Source organism: Triplophysa rosa, linkage group LG17 (assembly GCF_024868665.1).
Source record: "Triplophysa rosa linkage group LG17, Trosa_1v2, whole genome shotgun sequence".
NCBI lineage: Eukaryota > Metazoa > Chordata > Actinopteri > Cypriniformes > Nemacheilidae > Triplophysa > Triplophysa rosa.
In genome coordinates this window covers 23,161,189-23,182,501 of record NC_079906.1, presented here as the reverse complement: position 1 = coordinate 23,182,501, position 21,313 = coordinate 23,161,189, and the positions used below count along the sequence as shown (strand labels likewise).

General features: G+C 42.7%; 5 protein-coding genes across 8 annotated transcripts; all 5 read left to right on the top strand.

The window, feature by feature from the left end:
• Window positions 1-1,469: 1,469 nt before the first annotated feature.
• lzts3b (leucine zipper, putative tumor suppressor family member 3b) lies at window positions 1,470-7,265 on the top strand. Of its 2 annotated transcripts, none has more exons than XM_057355736.1 (6): window positions 1,470-1,825; window positions 3,276-3,792; window positions 3,877-4,407; window positions 4,493-4,813; window positions 5,042-5,272; window positions 5,363-7,265. In XM_057355736.1, the coding sequence occupies exons 2-6, from the start codon at window positions 3,355-3,357 to the stop codon at window positions 5,984-5,986; spliced, it is 2,145 nt and encodes a 714-aa protein (XP_057211719.1). In that variant the 5' UTR covers window positions 1,470-1,825; window positions 3,276-3,354; the 3' UTR covers window positions 5,987-7,265. The 2 variants fall into 2 exon arrangements, with proteins under 2 accessions (XP_057211719.1, XP_057211720.1); XM_057355737.1 differs by lacking the exon at window positions 1,470-1,825 and adding an exon at window positions 1,879-1,965.
• Window positions 7,266-7,715: 450 nt separating this feature from the next.
• Window positions 7,716-10,578, top strand: ubox5 (U-box domain containing 5). Of its 2 annotated transcripts, none has more exons than XM_057356798.1 (5): window positions 7,716-7,780; window positions 8,458-8,536; window positions 8,903-10,010; window positions 10,085-10,201; window positions 10,281-10,578. In XM_057356798.1, the coding sequence occupies exons 2-5, from the start codon at window positions 8,483-8,485 to the stop codon at window positions 10,481-10,483; spliced, it is 1,482 nt and encodes a 493-aa protein (XP_057212781.1). In that variant the 5' UTR covers window positions 7,716-7,780; window positions 8,458-8,482; the 3' UTR covers window positions 10,484-10,578. The 2 variants fall into 2 exon arrangements, with proteins under 2 accessions (XP_057212781.1, XP_057212782.1); XM_057356799.1 differs by lacking the exon at window positions 7,716-7,780 and adding an exon at window positions 7,791-8,271.
• A 1,504-nt stretch (window positions 10,579-12,082) lies between these two features.
• avp (arginine vasopressin) lies at window positions 12,083-15,454 on the top strand. Its single transcript, XM_057356879.1, has 3 exons — window positions 12,083-13,185; window positions 13,490-13,694; window positions 14,240-15,454. The coding sequence occupies exons 1-3, from the start codon at window positions 13,060-13,062 to the stop codon at window positions 14,362-14,364; spliced, it is 456 nt and encodes a 151-aa protein (XP_057212862.1). The 5' UTR covers window positions 12,083-13,059; the 3' UTR covers window positions 14,365-15,454.
• Window positions 15,455-15,643: 189 nt separating this feature from the next.
• On the top strand, window positions 15,644-16,960 carry ccl27a (chemokine (C-C motif) ligand 27a). The gene is made up of 3 exons (XM_057356880.1): window positions 15,644-15,841; window positions 16,403-16,514; window positions 16,609-16,960. The coding sequence occupies exons 1-3, from the start codon at window positions 15,772-15,774 to the stop codon at window positions 16,715-16,717; spliced, it is 291 nt and encodes a 96-aa protein (XP_057212863.1). The 5' UTR covers window positions 15,644-15,771; the 3' UTR covers window positions 16,718-16,960.
• A 495-nt stretch (window positions 16,961-17,455) lies between these two features.
• slc35d2 (solute carrier family 35 member D2) lies at window positions 17,456-20,517 on the top strand. 2 transcript variants are annotated; one of them, XM_057356876.1, is made up of 12 exons: window positions 17,456-17,809; window positions 17,897-17,930; window positions 18,013-18,099; window positions 18,181-18,248; window positions 18,328-18,399; window positions 18,638-18,706; window positions 18,785-18,887; window positions 19,219-19,311; window positions 19,691-19,758; window positions 19,848-19,926; window positions 20,123-20,205; window positions 20,382-20,517. In XM_057356876.1, exons 1-12 carry the CDS (start codon window positions 17,691-17,693, stop codon window positions 20,515-20,517), a joined length of 1,011 nt encoding a protein of 336 aa, XP_057212859.1. In that variant the 5' UTR covers window positions 17,456-17,690. The 2 variants fall into 2 exon arrangements, with proteins under 2 accessions (XP_057212859.1, XP_057212860.1); XM_057356877.1 differs by lacking the exon at window positions 18,013-18,099.
• Window positions 20,518-21,313: the final 796 nt, after the last annotated feature.

Below are 21,313 nucleotides of genomic sequence, written 5' to 3'. Positions count from 1 at the left end.
TGATGCACCGCAAAAACGAGTGTACAGTCGTGGCCAAAAGTTTTGAGAATGACACAAATATTAATTTTCACCAAGTCTAACGCTTCAGTGATTATTATATGTTTTTGTCAGATGTTACTGTGGTATAATTACAAGCGTTTCATAAGTGTCAAAGACTTTTATTGACAATTACATTAAGTTTACGCAAAGACTCAATATTTGCAGTGTTGACCCTTCTTTTTCAAGACCTCTGCAATTGGCCCGGGCATGCTGTCAATCAACTTCTGCACACATCCTCACTGATGGCAGCCCATTCTTGCATAATCAATGCTTGGAGTTGGCCAGAATTTGTAGGTTTTTGTTTTGCTTGAGGATTGACCTCAAGGGTTCTCAATGGGATTAAGGTCTGGGGAGTCTCCTAGCCATGGAGCCAAAATGTTGATGTTTTGTGCTCCATTATGCTGGACAAGGCATTGTTCATCACCAAACTGTTCTTGGATGGTTGGGAGAAGTTGCTCTCGGGGGATGTTTTGTGCCATTCTTTGTTCATGGCTGTGTTCTTAGGCAGAATTGCAGTGTTGGGTGTAACTAGTTGCCAAGTACTTAGTTACTGTAATTGAATTACTTTTCCCTTGAAAAAGTAAAGTAACCCCAGTCCTCAGCAGTCCAATCCCTGTACCTTTTGCAGAATATCAGTCTGTCCTGAGAAGTGGCTTCTGACACCAGGCCATCCTCAAAGAGTCTTGTCCTCACTGTGTGTGCAGATGCACTCACACCTGCCTGCTATCCCTGAGCGAGCTCTGCACGGGTGCTGCCCCGATCTCACATCTGAATCAACTGTACAAGACCGTCCTGAAGCCTTCTCCACAACAATTGAACCTCTCTCACTGAAGTTTCTGATGATCCCATAAATGGTTGATGTAGGTGCAGTCTTAGTAGCAGCAATAGCCTCGCCTGTGAATCCCTTTGTGTGCAGCGCAATGATGACTGCACGTGTTCCCTTGCGGGTAAGCATGGTTAACAGAGGAAGAAGAATGATTTCCAGCACCACCCTCCCTTTAAAGCTTCCGGTCTGTTATTCTAACTCAATCAGCATTACAGAGTGATCTCCAGCCTTGTCCTCGTCAACACTCACCTGTGTTAACCAGAGAATCACTGACATGATGTCAGCTGGTCTTTTTGTGGCAGGGTTGAAATGGAATGTACATGTTTTTTTTGGACTAAGTTCATTTTCATGGCAAAGGGGGACTTCACAATACAGTTCAATTCATCTGATCACTCTTCATAACATTCTGGAGTATATGCAATTCGCCATCATAAAAACTGAGGCGACCGATAAACCTAACGACTGTACAACCGATAAACGCTCGCATCGCGCCGCTACTCATGCCGAGTCTCGCGCTGAATGAATTCCCGCGTCTCGGCACAAGATGGCGCCGGCAACACTCCTTAGAGATTTAATTATTTAAGTTTAGAAACGTTTGTGTGCGAATCTGAAATTTCGCCACAAGAATACAACAATAACCGCAGATTCGAACGCTTTGTTTTATCTCATAAAAAATAACACATCATCAAACCAACACCCACTTGACATGCGCCTGGCTGACTGACGTGACCTATGCGCATGCGCGATGGAATCGCCGTTTTGGGGGCGTTCCTGGCGTGCGGCAGAGGGGCGTGGCGGAGGTGGGTGTGTTTTGCTCAGCTGATACACGCATACGCCGACTATCATCACCCGGTCCAGTCAATACAGATACCGTGCGGTTTCTATGGACCCGCTGTGGACGCGTCGGAACCGTAACGCCGCTGATGTGTGACGCGCATCACTGTCCGCGCTTCTACAGCAGTGAGTATATGAGCGCGGACGCGTCAAGCGCGTCAGTCATATCATACGCGAAACGGCAGTGCTGTCGAAAAACAGAAGAATAGAGAGAGGGAGAGAGAGACGGAGATAAATCTGGCTCGCTGGAGTGGAAGTAAAGCAGTGTGTGTATTGTCCTCCTGTCGCTGTCTCTGAGCTGATGTAGTGCAGTGATGGTGGAAATGAGAGACGCTCGTGCACTGGTTTCCATCTTCACAGCGCGTCTTTCTTTGTGTGGAGGTTCTGGAGAACAGCTCTGCCTCTCACTGTGTCTAGTGAACAGAAACTGACGAGTGTGTGAGGTGCAGATGTCATGCGAGGGGCAAATGTGATGCGAGGACAGATGTGATGTCACTAGATGTGATGCGAGGGAAGATGACATGTTAGGATTGATATGATGTCAGAGTAGATCTGACGTGAGGGGAGATGTGATGTCACAGAGGATGTGATGCGACGGCAGATGTCATGTTAGGATAGATATGATGTCACAGTACTGTAGATGTAAGGGGTAGATGTGACATGAGGGGAGATGTGATGTCACAGCAGATGTGATGTAATGGGTTGATGTGACGTGAGGGCAGATGTGATGTCAGGGCAGATGTCATGTTAGGATAGATGTGTTGTAGGGGCAGATGTGATGCGAGGGCAGATATGATGTCAGAGTTGATGTAAGGGGTAGATGTGACATGAGGGGAGATGTGATGTTACAGCAGATGTGATGTTACAGCAGATGTGATGTAATGGGTTGATGTGACGTGAGGGCAGATGTGATGCGAGGGCAGATGTCATATTAGGATAGATATGATGTCAGAGTAGATGTCATGTTAGGATAGATGTGATGTCAGGGCAGATGTCACGTTAGGATAGATATGATGTCACTGTAGATGTAAGGGGTAGATTTGACATTAGGGCAGATATGATGTCAGAGTTGATGTAAGGGGTAGATGTGACATGAGGGGAGATGTGATGTCACAGCAGATGTGATGTAATGGGTTGATGTGACGTGAGGGCAGATGTGATGTCAGAATTGATGTAAGGGGTAGATGTGACATGAGGGGAGATGTGATGTCACAGCAGATGTGATGTAATGGTTTGATGTGACGTGAGGGCAGATGTGGTGTCAGGGCAGATGTCATGTTAGGATAGATATGATGTCAGAGTAGATGTGATGTAATGGGTTGATGTGACATGAGGGCAGATGTGATGTCACAGAAGATGTGATGTAAGGGAAGATATGATGTCAGAGTAGATGTGATGTAAGGGGTAGATGTGACGTGAGGGCAGATGTGATGTAAGGGAAGATATGATGTCAGAGTAGATGTGATGTAAGGGGTAGATGCGTCATGAGGGCAGATGTGATGTCACAGCAGATGTGATGTGAACAGAAGTGTCTTCTAGATGAATGAAAGTAAATGTTATGTTTCTGATATTTTAGTGTTTGAGGCGTGTGGATGGAGGTGCCGCAGCAGCTGTGATGCTCCACACGGAGGGTTGCTGGGTTGAGTGACTCCAGCATGGGCAGCGTGGGCAGCGGTGTGGCCGGAGAGCAGGAGTTTGCCATGAAGAGCGTGGGCACGCGCACCACCCTCCCTCGCGGCCCGCCCCTGTCCCGACGCGGCCCGTCCGACCGCAGCTTCAGCACCGAGCGTCTGCACGCGCCCCCCTCGGAGGTCTCCAGCAGCATCACTACGGATCGCGCGCAGCTCAACAGCACCTCCTCTCACCTGGAGCGGCTCCCCAGCAACGGGAACGGGCCGGAGGGTAACGGCACTGGCCGCAGAGACGCGCACAGAAGCGGCGGGGTGATGTTGTTGGACGCCTGCGGTAACATGCTGGGACACAACAAGGAGAAGATCCAGAATGCATCTGTGAAGGGCAGAGATGGAAACATGACCAAGAGGGACAGTCGCACGCCACCCAAAATACTGACTGTGTCTGAAAAGCTCGAGCAGGCATGAGAGACACAGATGAAATTATAATATATGATCGTGTCGTACGATTTGTATTATTAACAAACTCTTTTTTTTGTCTTTTAGAATAATTCTGCGCTGGTCCGGCCGTCTGCCTTCAAACCTGTGGTGCCCAAGAGTTTTCACTCCATGCAGAATCTGGTTGGACAGTCTGCAGGCGGAAGTCGTTCTGCCGGGTCTGGGGGAGGTTCCGACGCCCCACAATCCCTCTGTGAGCAGGACAGTCCCGACAGAGACCCTTCAGGTGGAAACGACGGCCAGGGCATGTCCGACTCGGGCAGGAACTCTCTCACCAGTCTGCCCACATACGCTGGTCCGGGCTACGGCCCCCCTCAAGCTCTCGGACCGCTGAGCGCCTCCACCAGTCACATCAACAGACTGGGAACCACCGGAGCGCCGCTGGACAAAGTGGACAAGAGCAACTATCAGAACGGTCTGAGCGTGTCCGACAGCTGCCGGTCGTCGTCAGGAAAAAGCTCTTTATCATACCGGAGACTCTGTCATCTCAAGGACACGTGTGCCGCCGTCCAGCCGTCTCCTTCAACTGATGACATCATCCAGGACCTGGAGGACCGCCTGTGGGAGAAAGAGCAGGAGGTGATTTGTACTGTGTGATGCATGTTTAGAATGTTTCAGTATAGATGGATGGATTGTGTTTAGTCGGTAACTCTGTCGTGCGCAGGTGCTTCACATGAGGCGCAATCTGGATCAGAGCGAAGCGGCCATCGTTCAGGTGTTCGAGGAGAAGCAGCGGGTGTGGGAGCGTGAGATGGAGGAGCTGCGGCAGAATTACGCCGGGCGTCTGCAGCAGGTGACCCGTCGGGCTCAGCGCACACAGCAGGCACTGCAGGCTCACACCACCCGACTGCAGCAGGACAAGAGTCGCCTACAGGAGGAGATCGGTGCCCTGCTCACCCAGAGAGAAGATCTGGAGAGAAAGTGCCTGGATTACCGCAAGGAGCAGGCGGACATTCTGCCCCGACTGGAGGAGACCAAGTGGGAGGTGTTTTTGAAAATCCCTTACAACCAATTTCATTATGAAGATTCATGTCAGATGCGAATATGAGTATGAATGCCACATTTCATTTTGTTGTTAGAAAAAAATAAGAGTGAAATCAGAGCATCCCGGTCTGTGCTTGCAAAATCATAAGAAACAAATCTAAAAGCTGTGATTCTTCATTGGAGGTAAACGTTTATTACATGTTTTGCGTGTGGTTTGTTTGTTGTGCAGTTGTGTCAGAAGGCGGGTGAGATCTCCCTGCTCAAGCAGCAGTTGAGAGAGAGTCAGAACGAGGTGACGCAGCGAGCGGGTGAGATGGTGGCCCTCAGGGGTCAACTGAAGGAGCTCAACGCTCAGCTGAAGGAGCGTGAGGAGACCATGATGGGCCTGAAGGACTCGTACACAAACAAGAGCCGAGAGCTGGAGAGATGTGAGGGAGAGCTCAAACGAACACTGACCGAGGTACACACATGCGCACCGTTCTCTTCCAGCCGGTCGCTCTCACGTGCTTCTGAATGTTTCGTCGTAAGCAGACTGTTTGTGTATTTGCAGGTGTCTGTGTTGCGGGATAAGCTGGTGGTGTTCGAGGCGGAGGTTCTGGGTCTGAAACGGGCTCTGTCCGAGCTCGGCTGCAGGAGCGAACGCAGCACCACGGCTCTGAGCGGCAGTTTACCCTGGGCCGGCCTCCACTCGGCCCGCGCGCCCGAGACCCTCGCCGCCCTCGCGCCCCTCAGCGCCACTGTGGACGCTTTCCTCAGCCTGCAGAGCGACGAGGCCAAAGCGCAGCGTCAGGAGGCGGGCGAGCTGCGCAGACAGCTGGAGCGTCTGCAGGGGGAGCTGCATCTGGAGAGGCAGCAGAGAGAGAGACAGGCGCTCACCTTCGCTCATGAGCGTCACACCTGGCAGGACGAGAAAGAGCGAGTGCTGAAGTATCAGGCTCAGCTGCAGCTCAGTTATGTGGAGACGCTGCAGAGGAATCAAGCGTTGGAGGAACGGGTCGGTCAGCTGGCCACCACGCCCGGCTCCTCGCCGCCCATCAGCATCTCCATTCCTGTTCCGGTGAGCGCCGCGCTGACGCCGACCGCAGAGGATCCGAAACTGCCTGTGATGCATCAGCTGGCTCCTCCGTGGCCCGGACCGTCACGCTTGGAGCGGATCGAGTCCACAGAGATTTAGACAAAGAGAGACAATCGACGTTTGTTTAACAGAGAACTATTGAGCTGACACACACAGACACACACACACGTGTTCTCCAGCTGTTAACCCTCTGTGCCACACTGTCACCCTACACATCAGTGTCCTGAATATTTCTGCTGTTCAGGAAAAACTACAACCTGTCATAGTGATGAATAATGTTAGTCACATGACGTTCCATTTTCTTGGTTTTGTGTCCATACAATAGAAGTCAATGGGGACCCACGGTCCTCGGTTGCTGACATTTTTCAAAATATCTTCTTTTGCGTTCTGCAGAAAAAAAGAAAATCACACGGGTTTAACATGACAACAGGGTGAGGAAATGATGACAGAATTTTCATTTTGAAGGTGAACTATTCCTTTCAATCCTACAATCCTGAATTTTCAGTCAGTTCCCAACAGTGATGCAATCTCTTCACGGCAGTCTTTTATACATCCGATATGTATTCATTTGGATGTTGTGTTTGTGCATGAAAAACACAATGATGAGAAGGGTGTGAGGATGTGCGGCCACAGAGGGTTGAGGTGAATGTGAAGTGATGTGAAGGAAAAACTTGTGGGTCTGCCGAAGGATGTGTGTTTGATGGACTCGTGTTTTAAAGGATGAACACACGCATTCATTCATTCTTCAATTTCTATCACCGCTCGTGACTGCAGTGACTCAACATGAACAGCAGAGGTCACGAGAGCTTTCTTCTGCACACAAGATTACTTGAATGACTGAAACCCACTTTCCTGTTTTATTGGTTTGTAAAATCAACGGAACCAAATGTGGAAACTGATTCTTTCCATATTGATGGACTGTGGAGGATTCGAGCTGTTCTTTAGAGAGCGCTGACGGAAGTGTGTGTGTTCTAATTCTAATATTGTTCTGGAGTGTTGTGGGTTTACAGACAGCCTGTGAATATGATGATGGGTATTTATGTGAAATCGTTATTTCCAGTATAACAAGACATTGCGTGTGAATATTTTGAAAAGACGATCAAGATCGTTCTTTCATTGTTCTGATTATTGTGAATTGATAAAGCTGCCATTTAGCTTTGTTTTGTTTTTTCTTAAACACGGCCTGTAAAAAGTTTGCGCCTATTAACACATTAACCACAACCATGTTCCTTTTGATGTATTTCGGATGTATTTATTTGATTTGTCGAAGTAATTTATTGATTTAGAGATTAAATGTTTCTCTACTTTTAGTGTTTGTATTTATGTTCCTGTATTGACTGGTCAACCCAATCAAAAACCATTTCAAACAATAAAGACAAATCAATCAAAAAGATCCTGTTTGAGAAATATAATGAGGTTTAAGGGTACCATCTATATACGGTGTTTTAGTGTCTGCACCACAGACATCAATATTATCAAAACGTGCCCTTTACAGACACCAAATTAATAGACAGAGCAAGAGTTTAGTGTTTGCTCAAAATACTTGAGTTTTCCATTAATAAAAGACTGATGTGCATTCATATATCAAATCAAAATACCAAAGATACACTTCCTAAGACTAAGACTGCAGAGTTGTTAATAAAATGGTATCGTGTTATACAAAGTGATGTACAATTTACAGGGAATCAACTGATGAAGAAAAAAAAACGCGTCATTGTATCGCTTAATAACAGAACAAACTCAATAAGTTTAGAAACTTCTCTTAAAAATGACTGAAACAAAAGAGTGAATAGAATCCGATGGAAGATCTTTTTCGGCCAGCAGGAGGCGCACGTGACTTCTCTCCCGGAAGTAGTCACGACGACAGCGGCGCTGCTGCTTCCGCTCACGGGGGTGAGTTTTTTCGACAATGAATGTTCAAATGTTGTTTTTTTATTCTGTCATTATTCATTTATTAAAGTCTGTGTGATAGGTGCCGATTTTTGATGCGCGTGCATCACTGCGTTTAATGTGTTAATGCAATTTATCTTTCAATAACTAACAGCAACATGGCTTCTTACAGACATTATAATTATATCTTTGTGAATATATCATCTTTAATATGGTGGTGTACTGTGGTATTTTCATGGGACAGAAGTGAGAATAACAATACAGCAGAATGTAAAACTCTATTTGTACACTATTATGACACCTATACACACCAGAACACTTCTACAGTATGTTGTGTGTAGGTCTACAGTTTGTATTTACACCTTATGTGTATTGTGTTCAATATGATATGTTACAAACTGTACATTTGTGTGCTGGTTTTTATACCTCAGCACAAATACTGCTCACACTTGTGTCTATAGTCTGACAACAAAGTGACCACGGACTATACAAATGTGCTTATATATTCCCCAACGTTCACTTTGAGCTGTGATTCATAGTTTTACTGTTGAGCCAAACGCATACAAACATGAAAAGAAAAGAACTGTGCGTTTAATGTTATTTTGAGGTATTAAACATGGAAATAGACCTTTGATGATTGTTTGTGTAGTGTTGTGTTGAACTGTTGTTGCTGTTCGTAGATCTGTTGTGTCGGATGTGGAGATTATGGTACTCAACCTGTGTGAAGCGCATTTCCAGACCACAATACAGTGCAACAAGGTAGGTCACAAGAGCAGTGTATTTACACAGTGTTGTGTTCACAAACGGCACACATTGCGGTCGCTCTGTAGGGACATCTTCAAGATCTTATGTTAAGTTAGTGAATAAAGGTCATTGTGAGAAAAGTTGATTTATAAGTCACATGGTTTGTGTATTTTGTATTTTAAATATCTTTTTTTGCTTTCCTTAGCAATGACCCTCACCTTTATAAACGTTGTTATTTCTGAGTTTGGTCGTGGTTTTATTCTGAGCGGAGAGGGTTTTTTTCTTCTGTATTCTGAAGAATGAGAGAGGTCTTGTGTAGGTGCTGCGTCTGAACTGACCTTGTGATGTTCTGTGCCCGGAACAACGTTTGTTTTCTTACAGCTCTGTGCCGACGGTTATGATGTCACCAACCTTTTGTCCGAAGACCCGCTGACACGCCGGAGAGGTCTCAGACTGGAATATTTCCTGCGGCCTCCGCTGCACGTCACCCTGGCCTTCCGGCTCAAGATGGAGCTGTGTCGGGTGGATGTCGAGTTGTGGCCCTGGCGTTTGGATCAGGGAAAAAACTCCCGCAGGCTGGAGATCTTCAGCTCTTCAGATGGAGACCGCGGACAGTTCAAGCTCGTGGCTCGGTGTGATTTGCAGGACGACGTTCAGGTGCGTTTCCATCACCCGAACTTTAAACCTCGAGCTCCGTTCCTCGATCCGCCACCGCAGGGCCCAGCGCAGATCAGACGTGTGGATCTCTGGAGCCGCGGGCCGCAGTCTCTGGACTCTGTGGCTCAGCTCCGGGTCAGCATTCCATTCAGCGGCGCTGACACCGCGCTGGGAATCAAGTCTCTGGCTGTTTGGGCCGCGCCGGCTCGCTGCTGTTCTTCTTCTGAAGTGGAGAAGTTCCACGAAGGTCACCTGAAGAGTCTGCAGATGAGCCCTCCGTCAGCTGTTCCCACCTCAGAACCTCTCGAGCCACCTGATATTCCCATTCCAGAAGAGTTCCTGGACCCGCTGACACAAGAACTCATGGTGTTTCCCATGATCTTACCCAGTGGAGTGGTGATAGACAACAGCACTTTAGAGGAATATCAGAAGAGAGAAGCTACATGGGGCCGTCTGCCCAACGACCCGTTCACCGGTGTTCCTTTCGCGCAAAACTCCAAACCTCTGCCCAACCCTCTGCTCAAAAGCCGCATTGACTGTCTGGTGCTGCAGACGGGACGCACGAGAGTCCAGAACAAACTCACGAACAAACCACAAGCTTCCAGACTTATCGTGTCGGCCATAACCTCCACAAACTCTAACGGCGGTCACGAGGATCCAGAACCTTCAAGAACTCAAGACGACGTTAGATGCGATGAGCCTGTGGCCTGTACAAGCGTGTCAGCCCTCACGAGCAGAAAAACTCTTAAAAGAAAGTATGAGTGTAGTTTTCCTTCCAGCGCGGTTGATTGTGAGGCTGTAACGCGTGAGACGGTCTCGCACACCACCACAGGTCTGAACATCACACATCGTCACTAAAGAACACTGATGTGTGTGTGCTCACGTTTGTCTTGTGTTGTGTTTCAGAATCTCACGAGCAGCGTCTGGCACACAGTTTAGATGAAGCTCTGAATCAAGCCCTTCATGGATTGCCAACATTCACCTCGCAGAGTAAAACAGCCTCCAGCGACGACGCTTCAGATGGTACGACACGGCGATTGATTTCAAACGTTACGGCCAAGCTGTTGTGGTTTGATGTGTTGTGTTGTTGTTTGTGTTACAGGTCAGCACAAATGTTTGTTTTGTTCGTGTTTGTTGAGTGTTTATTCTTGGAGCGTGTTGTCGTACTCTCTGCCCTGTGGACATCTCATGTGTGGACCGTGTTTACAGCGCAAACGCCCCTCAGACTCTCAGAGGTTAAAGATCGAATGCCCCGCCTGTGGCACGTTTGCTTCCAGCGGTGACATCACGCGCGTGCATCATTAAACCACGCTTATTTCAGTGATGGTTGCAGATTTTCTTTGTCTTTGTATGTTTTTGTGTTTATTATTGAGAACAAATAAAATAAAGAAATGAATGTGTATTTTATTGTTTCAAGTTTCTCTTGGACTCACTGTATATACAGTATCTGTAAGTCATATAAAAATGCTTTTCACAATTTTGTGTTTTTGCAAAGCAGCTGAACAGAAAACACACAATAAAAAATGTGATATTATAGCAAATCCTCTATTTGCCGTACTATCGTTATGAATAAATTGTAGGATTTGAATCAGACCGTTATATTCAAAGCACAGGTAAGCTTGCATTTGTTTCTTAAAATATCATCACGCAGTGAACGCTAACACATCGTCAGAGTCATGCATTAGTTGTGTTGTGTACGTCATTTATCAATCAGATCTGATCTCCTCGCATTGCTCCGGCTGATGTGACGGGCTTCAGAATCTCTCAGCAGACCTCCAGGACATTACGTATTACATTTAGTTCAATGTTGAATGAAGTCCATAATGTGTGACTTTGTTTCTGGAAGAATTGATGTTTTTTTAGCCAATAGTGTGTCGTTTCAGCTTTTATGTTTGCTATGATTGTTGTGCAGGTTTTTCGCTGTGCTTTAGCCTCGGAGGTCTTTTAGAATGTTCATCTCGAGTGAAGTCTTCATCATGGGGATCTTCGTTAATGCAATATAAAAACAACATGAAACATCAAGTTTATTTCTGTCGTAATAACTGAGATTGTGTGAAATGCATTGAATGTGTATGACGCTCTTTTCTGCGTGTTTGTTGTGTGTATGTGACATCAGAGCAGGTTCCTTGAGCTCATTGTGTTGGAGGATTGAAGCGGTGCATGGAGGATGATGGAGAAGCTCAAGGCTGATGTGTCTTTGTGTGAGTATGAAGAGCTGTGACCTCTATCATCTGTTCTTACTCTGAAGAAACCTTCTCTGTGTTCTCCACACAAACACATGTACATGAAGGACACGCGCGCACGCACACACACACACACACACACTCACTCCTGCTCTTTACTCCTTCATTTGTTCAGCCTACAAATTCACACAAATCCAGGAGCCTAAATCTGATAAAGATGCAAATGACACAAAGTTGTAAAAATGACCTTTTTAGCTGTTTGTGGTGAGAAAATTCCACCATATGTTTTGAAGTTGCTGAATACAATTTTTAATATAAAACCATTATAGACTGCTGAGAAATCGCAGACCTAAACCTTTTTTATTTAGTAAGACTTTAGATGAAAATCTATATAGACGTGTAAAGAAAGTTTATTTTTTGGTGCTGTGACTTCAGTAGTCCTGCAGTGATAAATGTGCATATATTATAATCAGCTCAGCAAACTCTTAATATGATCAATTATACTGAAGAGGTCTTGTTCTGATGATGCCAGTGATTTAAGATGAGCATCGGATGCAGGACGCTGCTGTAGTCATGGAAACAGAAACAGAATGGATGAAATAATAAACTTTCATGCCAGTCCACCCCACTGGTCTCTATGATGTAGTTTATTTGCAGCTAAAGATTCTGTTATATTGTATAATGTTTTAATCACACCACAAACAGATTAAAGCTGGAGTTTAAGACTATTGTTCTTTGGCATAAAACTTGAAAGCTATTTCTTGATGACCAGAACAGATTCAGCTGTGTTTGACTGAATCAAATGACGTCATCTGAATATTTGAATATAGAATTTCATAAACAACATCTGCAATATTGCTACGTGTAGCATTTCATTCTGACCGTTATTTTCATTATTGATGTGCTGATTTTAAATGACTGAAGTCACGTTATGTCAGAAACTGGGATGAAGACTTATTTGCATAATTTGCATCAGAACACACACACACACAAAATTATTGTTTTAATCTTTTATGATCTTTTATTTCATTTCTGCTGTGCTCATCTACTCACTTTAACATTTTGGCCATTCCTAAAAAGATCTCTGAATGGTCCGAGTTTTATGTATTATTTGTATGAAATTGTTCTTTTGTGGTGCTGCGTGTCCATAAATAATATGGAAATGTTAGCTGATGTTAGTGTTAGTGCAGCGTTGAATACTGAACAGTCATTTCTCTTGTTTTGTCTTGAGCTCAGATGAATCAGATATGTGTGATTTTTCCAGATTGACCTCTGCGTCAGGTCCACATTAACACCTTCATCACTGTCACAAACATCTCCTCATCCTCCTCCTCTTCTTGTTTTTCATTCAGAAGAGTTGCTATTAAATAGTATTAGTTGAAATAGATATTCGTGAAATGTGAATTCTTGATATAGATGCAGTGCAATAGTTTTGTTAAGCATTTAAATGTGCTGTCTTATCAGCTTGTTCAATGATGATTTTAAATCAAATCAAACGTTACTGAAGTCCTTTGAGTTTCCAGACAGTAATATTAAACAAATAGTCCTTTTGACAGGAGCATGTCATTTGATGATGAATACAGTCATATATTTTGTGTGTGTGTGCGTAAAGTGGGAGGAGTCTGATGTTGCTGATGGTCCTGATGCTGCAGGTGTATATAAGTGTCAGTGAGCATCAGTTGAGTTCAGTGTGTCGAGATGTCAGACTCTTTGCTTCCCGTGTGTGTCCTCTGCATACTCGCGCTCTCAACACTCTCGTCTGCATGTTACATTCAGAACTGCCCACGTGGAGGGAAGAGATCTCAGCCGGACCCCATCAGACAGGTACAGACATCTTAACTGACTCATCAATACTTACAGCATCTTTTCATCTTTCTGAGTTTGCCCGCATTTTAAGTTACAAATCTGTTTGTGTTCTGAAATATATACTTGACCCTGAAGAACGAACTTTATCATACAGCATTTGATTGGCTATTAATGTCATATACTTAACATTCTACTGAACATTGCATTTATAAAGTTTGATAAAGAAGAGAAAACTTGTCATGTTAATAAAGTCTTCATTAATCTCTCCCGTTGTTTGTCATGAGTTTGCTTCTCTCCCTCTCTCTCTCTCTCTCTCTCATAGTGTATGAGGTGTGGTCCGGGGAATAAGGGGCGTTGTTTTGGTCCCAGTGTCTGCTGCGGAGCCGGTCTGGGGTGTCTGGTGGGTTCTCCAGAGACTCTGAGCTGTATGGAGGAGAATGATGTGTCCAGTCCCTGTGAGACGGGTGGGAGGTCGTGTGGCGATGAAGGTGGCCGCTGCGCCGCTCCGGGGGTCTGCTGCGATTCTCGTGAGTCTCACTCATGACCAGTGTTGGATGAGTTACTGTAATTTAGTTACTTTCCCCTTGAAAAAGTAAAGTAAGGGATTACTCTCATCTTTTCCGTAATTTAATTACAATTTCTTCTGATGTAATTCAACTAAATACTGTGTGTAATATACATGTGTGTGCAATAGTGGAATTGACATCAACATTCAAAGTCTGACTCTAAAATTAAACATGTAATGTATGATTCTCACATTTGTATACTTTGGTCAGTTAATAAGAGTACTTTATGTAGTTTAATATGATTTATTTGAATGAATTAAAAGAGCCGTTTCATGTCTGTCCTTGAATCACTTAACTCATCAAGGTTGATGTAGGATATAGAAAGTCATAATGAAATACTTATTGGAGAGAGTCATTTATACAGTCATCTAACTACACTATTGAACATGTAATTAGTAACTAGTAATGAATGACTTTTTCAGAGTAATTTTCCCAACACTGCTCATGACAAACTGATTATTCACTCTTCATTTCGATCTGAAGCTCTGGAACGTGTTGTTTTACAGAGAGCTGTGTTCTGGATTCAGAATGTGTGGATGACGTGAGATTGGAGTCTCAAGACAACGCTTCACTGAAGAAGACTTCAGGAGATCTGCTGCTGGATCTGTTGAAGCTCATGTCACGGGGTTAACACGTGATCTCCAGCTGACAACAGAGAACCTTCACACAACTTTGGCTAATGCTCTTGCAGTAATGTTAAAAGAGTGTTTTATCACACATTATACATGTCTTATCAAATGTTACTCTTACATTGTTAGTGGGGCGTTTCAAACGTTAACCAAACGTTTTTCATGGAACATTTGATAGTTAGCTGGCCGTACATGAACATGAAGGCGAATCTGTTGTGTTATTGCAGATGGATACTGATGTTTGTTGTTCTAACAGGTTTGAGTTTATGGCTGCAGAAGTCGCGTGCCCTGTTGATGTTATTGTATTGGCAGAGATTTTAAGGCCAATTAAACGTGTGACAGTTAATGGCCAGTAAATACCCGCCTGTCTTTAGTCATTCAACTGCATTTGTGTTTCTCTTTGACAGACGCTGTCGAGCAGGTTTCTTGTGGCTCTAACATAAATCTAGAAGACAGAGTATTTACATCACATTTTTGCTTCATTAAAACACTGAGAATTATAATTATAATGTACAGACCAAAATGGAAGGTGGAGAGTCAAGTGGAAAGAAACGGGTGAAACGTTGTATCTGAACAGGTGAAGCCTGTTTCACTTTGAAATCTTTTGTTCTGTTGTATTCAAAAGAAAACTAGCCAGACGCTGAAAAAAAAACATTACATTTGAATTGGCTTTAAACTAACCGTGTGTTCATTGATGTTTTATCAAACGTATGATGTTAATGGCATTATTACTCTGCTAAACGTCACGTTTTGAGATGATATGAAGCAGAAGGAAGTTGCTTAATGAAGAAATAATCATATAAAGATTCTTTGTTCATATAAAGCAGCATTATAATAAAACAACATCCTCACTGTTCCATAATTGTATGTAAAGCGGCTTTGCAACTATGGAAAATTGTGAAAAACTTTATAAATTGAATTGAACTGCAAGTCCATGAAAGACAGAATTCTTTAAAGCTCTCAGTATAAGGTCTCTGTTGCTTTATTTATGCTTGAATATCATTGTTATACTGGAGTGGGTTTCTGTGAGGTCAGAGGCCACAGACACAAGTAAAACCTGACTGTTGTTGTGCTCGTTGTGTGACTGTGACTAGCCAACATCAAATACCAGTTAAACATGAAAGTCCATTAGTTCACCCTGTTAAAAACACATATAGACACATGATGGAGAACTCCCGTACACGTGCACTTCATGTCACGCATGGATGCTTGTTTATGACCCAAATGAATATAATAGAATTGACATGAATGCACAAGAAAAGGTGGGGTACAGTATTTCATAATAGTCTTGTAAAACAGTTCTTCTTGTGATGGGTTGAGACAAGCCGGCGGATGAGGGCGGTGACGGGAGATGAGCGAGTGCTTTTAGACCTTCATCATGTTCACTCGCTCTCAGTGTTGATTTAATCATGGAGCTGAAAGCAACATGTGCTCTTCTTCTGCTCATCACGTGTGTCACCATCTTCACCAGCACTGAAGGTCAGACATCGTCCCAATCTCACACAAATCTCTCTTTATAGTCCACACGCTCTGTGAATCGGGGTTCATCTGCATATTTCATTAAATACTTCATGCTGTTTTGAATATGTCGTCACGTTCAGCTGTAACTCAGCAGGTAAAGCAACGGCACCATCAACGGTTTGATTTATAAAGCGACACATGTAGTTACGTCTGCTGAAATAGAGTTGAATGGTCGTTGTTATTGGTTTCAATTTGACTTCACATATTCTGCTTTCAGGTGCGTGTTATACGGACATGTGCTGTGACACGCATTGCTTTAAGCTGCTGGCCTTTGTGAGAATATTAAACATGCGATGTCTTGTTCACCTTTTGGCCTTTGTCAATTAAAGCAGAGCTCGTCTCTGTCCTTCTTGTGTGTTCACTGTAACAACCATTTTATTGCTTAATAAAGTGAGAGAGTTTTTAGAAATATTTACAGAATTGAGTTCAACTGACAAATGTCTTAGGTCAATGAAATCTTATCTTATAAGTTCTTCGTGGTCTTATGACTGACTCTTACTGTGCTTCTCATTCATGCAGGTTTCGCCTGTTGTTTGGATGTTTCAAGGAAAATCCCCCAAAAATTGCTAAGAAAAGTTTCTAGATATGAAATGCAGACGAAATCTGGTGTTTGTGACATTGATGCAGTGATGTGGGTATTTATTGACAATAAAACAATGTTTTTAATATTTCTTAAACGTATTGTGTGAAATGAATCTTTTGTTTCTTTATTTGCGGCTCTTTAGACTACACACCGACCACAAGAAAATCTGTGCACATCTCAGAGTGCTGAAAGCCTTGAAGAAAATGAAGAGAAAACAACATCAGACGCAGAGTTTAAAGGCAGAGAAATAAAACCTCACAGTCCAGCAGCCATTAATTCATGGGCATTCATAACAGTTTATTTACTGCATTTATTTACCCTACTAATTTCATTTCTTATATCCTTCATGTATGTTATGTTTGTTTCTCCTTCTGTTCAGTTTTATCTGTGTTTGTTGGTATTGGACATGATGTATTCTGACTTGGAGTTGTATTGTTAACAGAACTCAAAATGTTCTCAGCATACCTAATAAAAAATATAGATGAGAGGAAAAAGACCGAGTCTGAGGCAACTATGAATGCTATCAAAGATGGTTTGTATGGGAGATTTTTTTCATCTTTAAAAATGCAAACATATGGTTATATAAAATAGTTTTTGTTGCTCATTTCGTTTAGTTTTTCTGTATAGGTTTTGTTTGTATTTTTTTGGGGGAAAGAAAATGTACTACACATCTTATAAATCAGACGATACGTTGCGCCTAGAATATTATAAACGCTTCAGTTTCACGTGTGACGTTTTGCAAGTCTTCGTTCATTGACTGGGCTGCAGCGCGCGCTGCCATCTAGTGGCGCAGTGACGAACTGACTGATTATTGTTCATAAGACTACAGAGTTCAGTTTCCGTCTGGACAATATTTACAGCATAATGACAAACACTGACAAACTTTAACACTCATTTAACTCAAAATACAAATGTCAGAATATAAGAAATAATACATCCTAGCTGTCCAATCATGGACAAGTTGTGGGCCGCGAAGCCCGCCCCTTTTAAGCTCTATCGTCACACTTGCTGCTGTTCTACACACACTCAGAGACAGATCAGTAGTAAGTGTAGAAACGTACAATAACGTAATCTTGTGTGTTTATATGACACACTCATTCGGCTTTTACCGGACAGGTTTACGACAGTATTAACAGCATGTTCCGTCTCCAGACCGCTAAAAAAAACACGAGACAGCTGCGGAGTTTAACTTACAGAGATTAACCAGAAACAACCGACGGGAAGATGATTTTAAACGATGATATTAAACACGCTAAACGCATGAAGTTTCTGTCAGCCGCTTTTTACGCCTTCAGCTCGTTTTTCATCATCGTGGTGAATAAAAGTATTTTAACGCACTACAGGTGAGTGTCAGCTCCACTTCCGCCTTTCGTGCAGCGCATGCGCAGAACACACGCCGCATGTAATAACATTTTATTTTATATGTGCAGGTTTCCTTCATACATGTTTCTTGGAATTGGACAGGTGAGTAACATTCTTTACGTATTTCATTCTTGTTTTATGGAACACTCACACTTTACATTTGGATTATATTTTATTCATGCAGATGGCAGCAACAGTCGTCATTCTCTATGTTGCCAAAATGAACAAAGTTGTCAGTTTTCAAGACTTTGACAGAAATGTTTTCAAAAAGGTGACTTATTTGTAAAGAATGAAGGTTTGTGGTCGTACCATCATGGTGTTTTTACTCATTCATTTTATTGGGTTGATGTAGATGTTTCCTCTGCCGTTGCTGTACGTTGGCAATCACGTGACCGGTCTGGGGGGAACGAAGAAATTGAGGTAAAAGAGTGCGTTTGCATAAAAACAGACTCATTTGAATCTCATTGTGACGTTGATGATAGCGGACTCTCTGTTTTAGTTTACCCATGTTCACGGTGCTCAGAAAATTCACCATCTTACTCACTATGATCATGGAATCAAGAATATTGAGGTACACACATTCACACTCGCATAAAGAAATACTGTAGTAGGTATAGTCAACTGTAGTAAATTCCCCTTTATAGCACAGTTTTTAAACCTTGCCATAGTAAATATTAAAGTATACTTCTACAGTTATCAATCTATTAAAGTATTGTATAATTACAATATTGTACATATAGTTTTAGTTTGTTTCCACACCTGCTGACAGCAGAATTGGACTAGTTGAGTTTTTATCTTGTTCCACACAGAAAGTCTTTTCCTCCGTCTCTGGTGTGCAGTGTTCTGGCTATAGTTCTCGGGGCTTTGGTGGCTGCCAGGTACAGTAAATGCATGTCATATTTGATAAATGTCATGAGAATCAGATGTGTTCATGAACTCTCACTCGTCTGTTTCAGCTCAGATTTGTCCTTCAACGCGGAAGGTTACACGTTTGTTCTGTTGAATGACTTCTTTACCGCTGCCAGTGGCGTTTACACCAAAAAAACACTTGGAATGGAGGTACGTGACAACATTTACATCATCTGTTATCAACAACAGCTTGATATTTCTCTGAGAACTCTGTAAATAATGAGATCAAACCCTTGCTTTAACCTTCACCTACTGGCTGTCGTGTAACAGGGTATCACAGGTCAACTCGTCCAATAACAGCCATTCATTTGAGATCTGGTTAAAAATTTGATACAAACACCACACCCGTCTTTGCTCTTTCAGGTTTAGTCATGGAATTTCAACACTAATCTGTAAATAAACAGGCAAACCCTGCTGAGAAAGTGTCTCGCATGTATAAAGTCTCAGTTGTCACGGATATGTTTTGCTCTGTTCTCCACAGGGTCTTGGTAAATATGGAGTTTTGTTTTATAATGCGTTTATCATTATAATTCCCACTCTTCTGGCAAGCGCCTACACTGGAGATTTACAGAAGGTGAGTGAAAACTGAGATTGGGTAATAAAGCAATAAGCCGTGCGAAGCAGTGGGTTACAGTGTATTTTATAACAGCTAAGGGCGTTGTGGCATTAAAACCCCATTAGCTGTTATAAAATGCACTGTAACTCACTGCTTCACTCGGCTTATTGATTTATAAAACGGTTATTTCATATGCGTAGCAATATGTGTTTCATAAAATAATGTAAATAAAATGATATTTAGGCTGTAATGCGGTCAGCGGTTATAAATCGGGGTATTTTATAACTGCTTAGAACTCGGCTCAGCCAATCAGAATCAAGCACCAGAACTGACCGTTTCATAATGGATGTTTTCGAAAGTTGAGTTTGAACTTCTTGTTTTTATTTCTTGTTTTAAGGCGCTGAGTTTTGATGGATGGCTTTCTTTGACTTTTATATTTTATTTTTTGCTGTCTTGCGTTATGGGGTAAGTCCGGCTGTCGCTGACAGTTGAAACGGTTATTTTATATGAGTAATGAAGTTATTATTAAGTAATTAGAATGATTCTCATTGCAGGTTTGTATTGATGTATTCCATCATCCTCTGCAGTTATTATAACACGGCTTTAACCACAACAGTGGTGGGTGCTATAAAGGTATCTTCCCCTACAGTATATTTCACACGTATATGATGTACAGTATACACACACATTAATGCATGTAAAAATACTCGAGGCAGACAGATTTAAAATATTTGTACATGTGTAGGCTTGATATTGTTTATCATGCTCATATATATTGAATTTGGCTCTTCGGTATGTCTTTATTTTAGTGCTGTTTTCTGTTTGACAGAATGTAGCCGTGACATATGTTGGCATTTTTGTTGGAGGAGATTATATATTCTCATGGCCAAACTTTATAGGACTGAATATCTGGTAAGTATTGATCTCTGCACATGTGTTTTATTTCACACATCTGACTCAAATCATCAGCTCATTGGCAGAAAGTGAGCCTGTCAGCATAAAGTGTGAAGTGCTGCGGGTCGTCAGGAGTCTTGACGTCATTTCCAGTGAAGCTAAACTTTCCGTGTGTTTGTTTTCCACATTCTCAGCGTGTCTGCGGGACTGATCTATTCCTACATAACATTCAACAGCAACAGCCCATCATCAGAACCCAACATGAAACCAGTGGAGGACAAAATAGCAATTCACATTACAGGTCACACTGGAGGTTTGGAGAAAACGTGATTCTGCCAGGAGACGTCTTCACTGCATCTATTTATATTGCACTGAATGACATTTACTAAGATCCCACGTTTTAAAGACTCAAATCTCTCAAGGAGTAAATACACAAACTCCACAGCCAGTCACACGTATGGACACGCATTAATGTTCCACATTCATAAAATAAACATGACAACCACGATTGATTCATATTATTGATTTAATGAAGACTCGAAGTGCTAAACACAAAGTTTGGCCTATGAGGGTGAATAAAAGCCCACTTACATATTTACAAAGACCTTTCAGTACAACAAACATCATGTCAAAATCAAAACGATTACATTCTGTTGTCATCATATTCGTAACAATCACCTGGGATCAGTTTGTGAAGGTATGTTACACACAGCTTTCCGAAGGACTTTGCTGATTATATTACATAGATTTGAAGTAGAACGACAAAACTTAAAGCAATGTGTATAAAAGGTCAATCCTGAGGAACTTGAATAGGTTTCCAGTTTTGTGTACGCCAAACTAAAAGCATTGAACACAAAGTTCCAGAACACTGCATTTTGATCAGAACGTTTTATTTTAAACCCAATGAACATGAACGCTTCATCACTGATGATATAAGAACAGAATTTAGTGTTGCAGATTATTCAACGTAATAGTGATCAAAAAAGCATCAACAAGCAGAACTTGTGTCTGGATGAAGAGCTGCTTGGTTCCTCATTTACACCCAGACTCTCATTTCATCATCATCATCATCATCACTCTTTGGAAGCCAACATCACCGTCCTCGAGCTGAACTACTAAAGTGAGA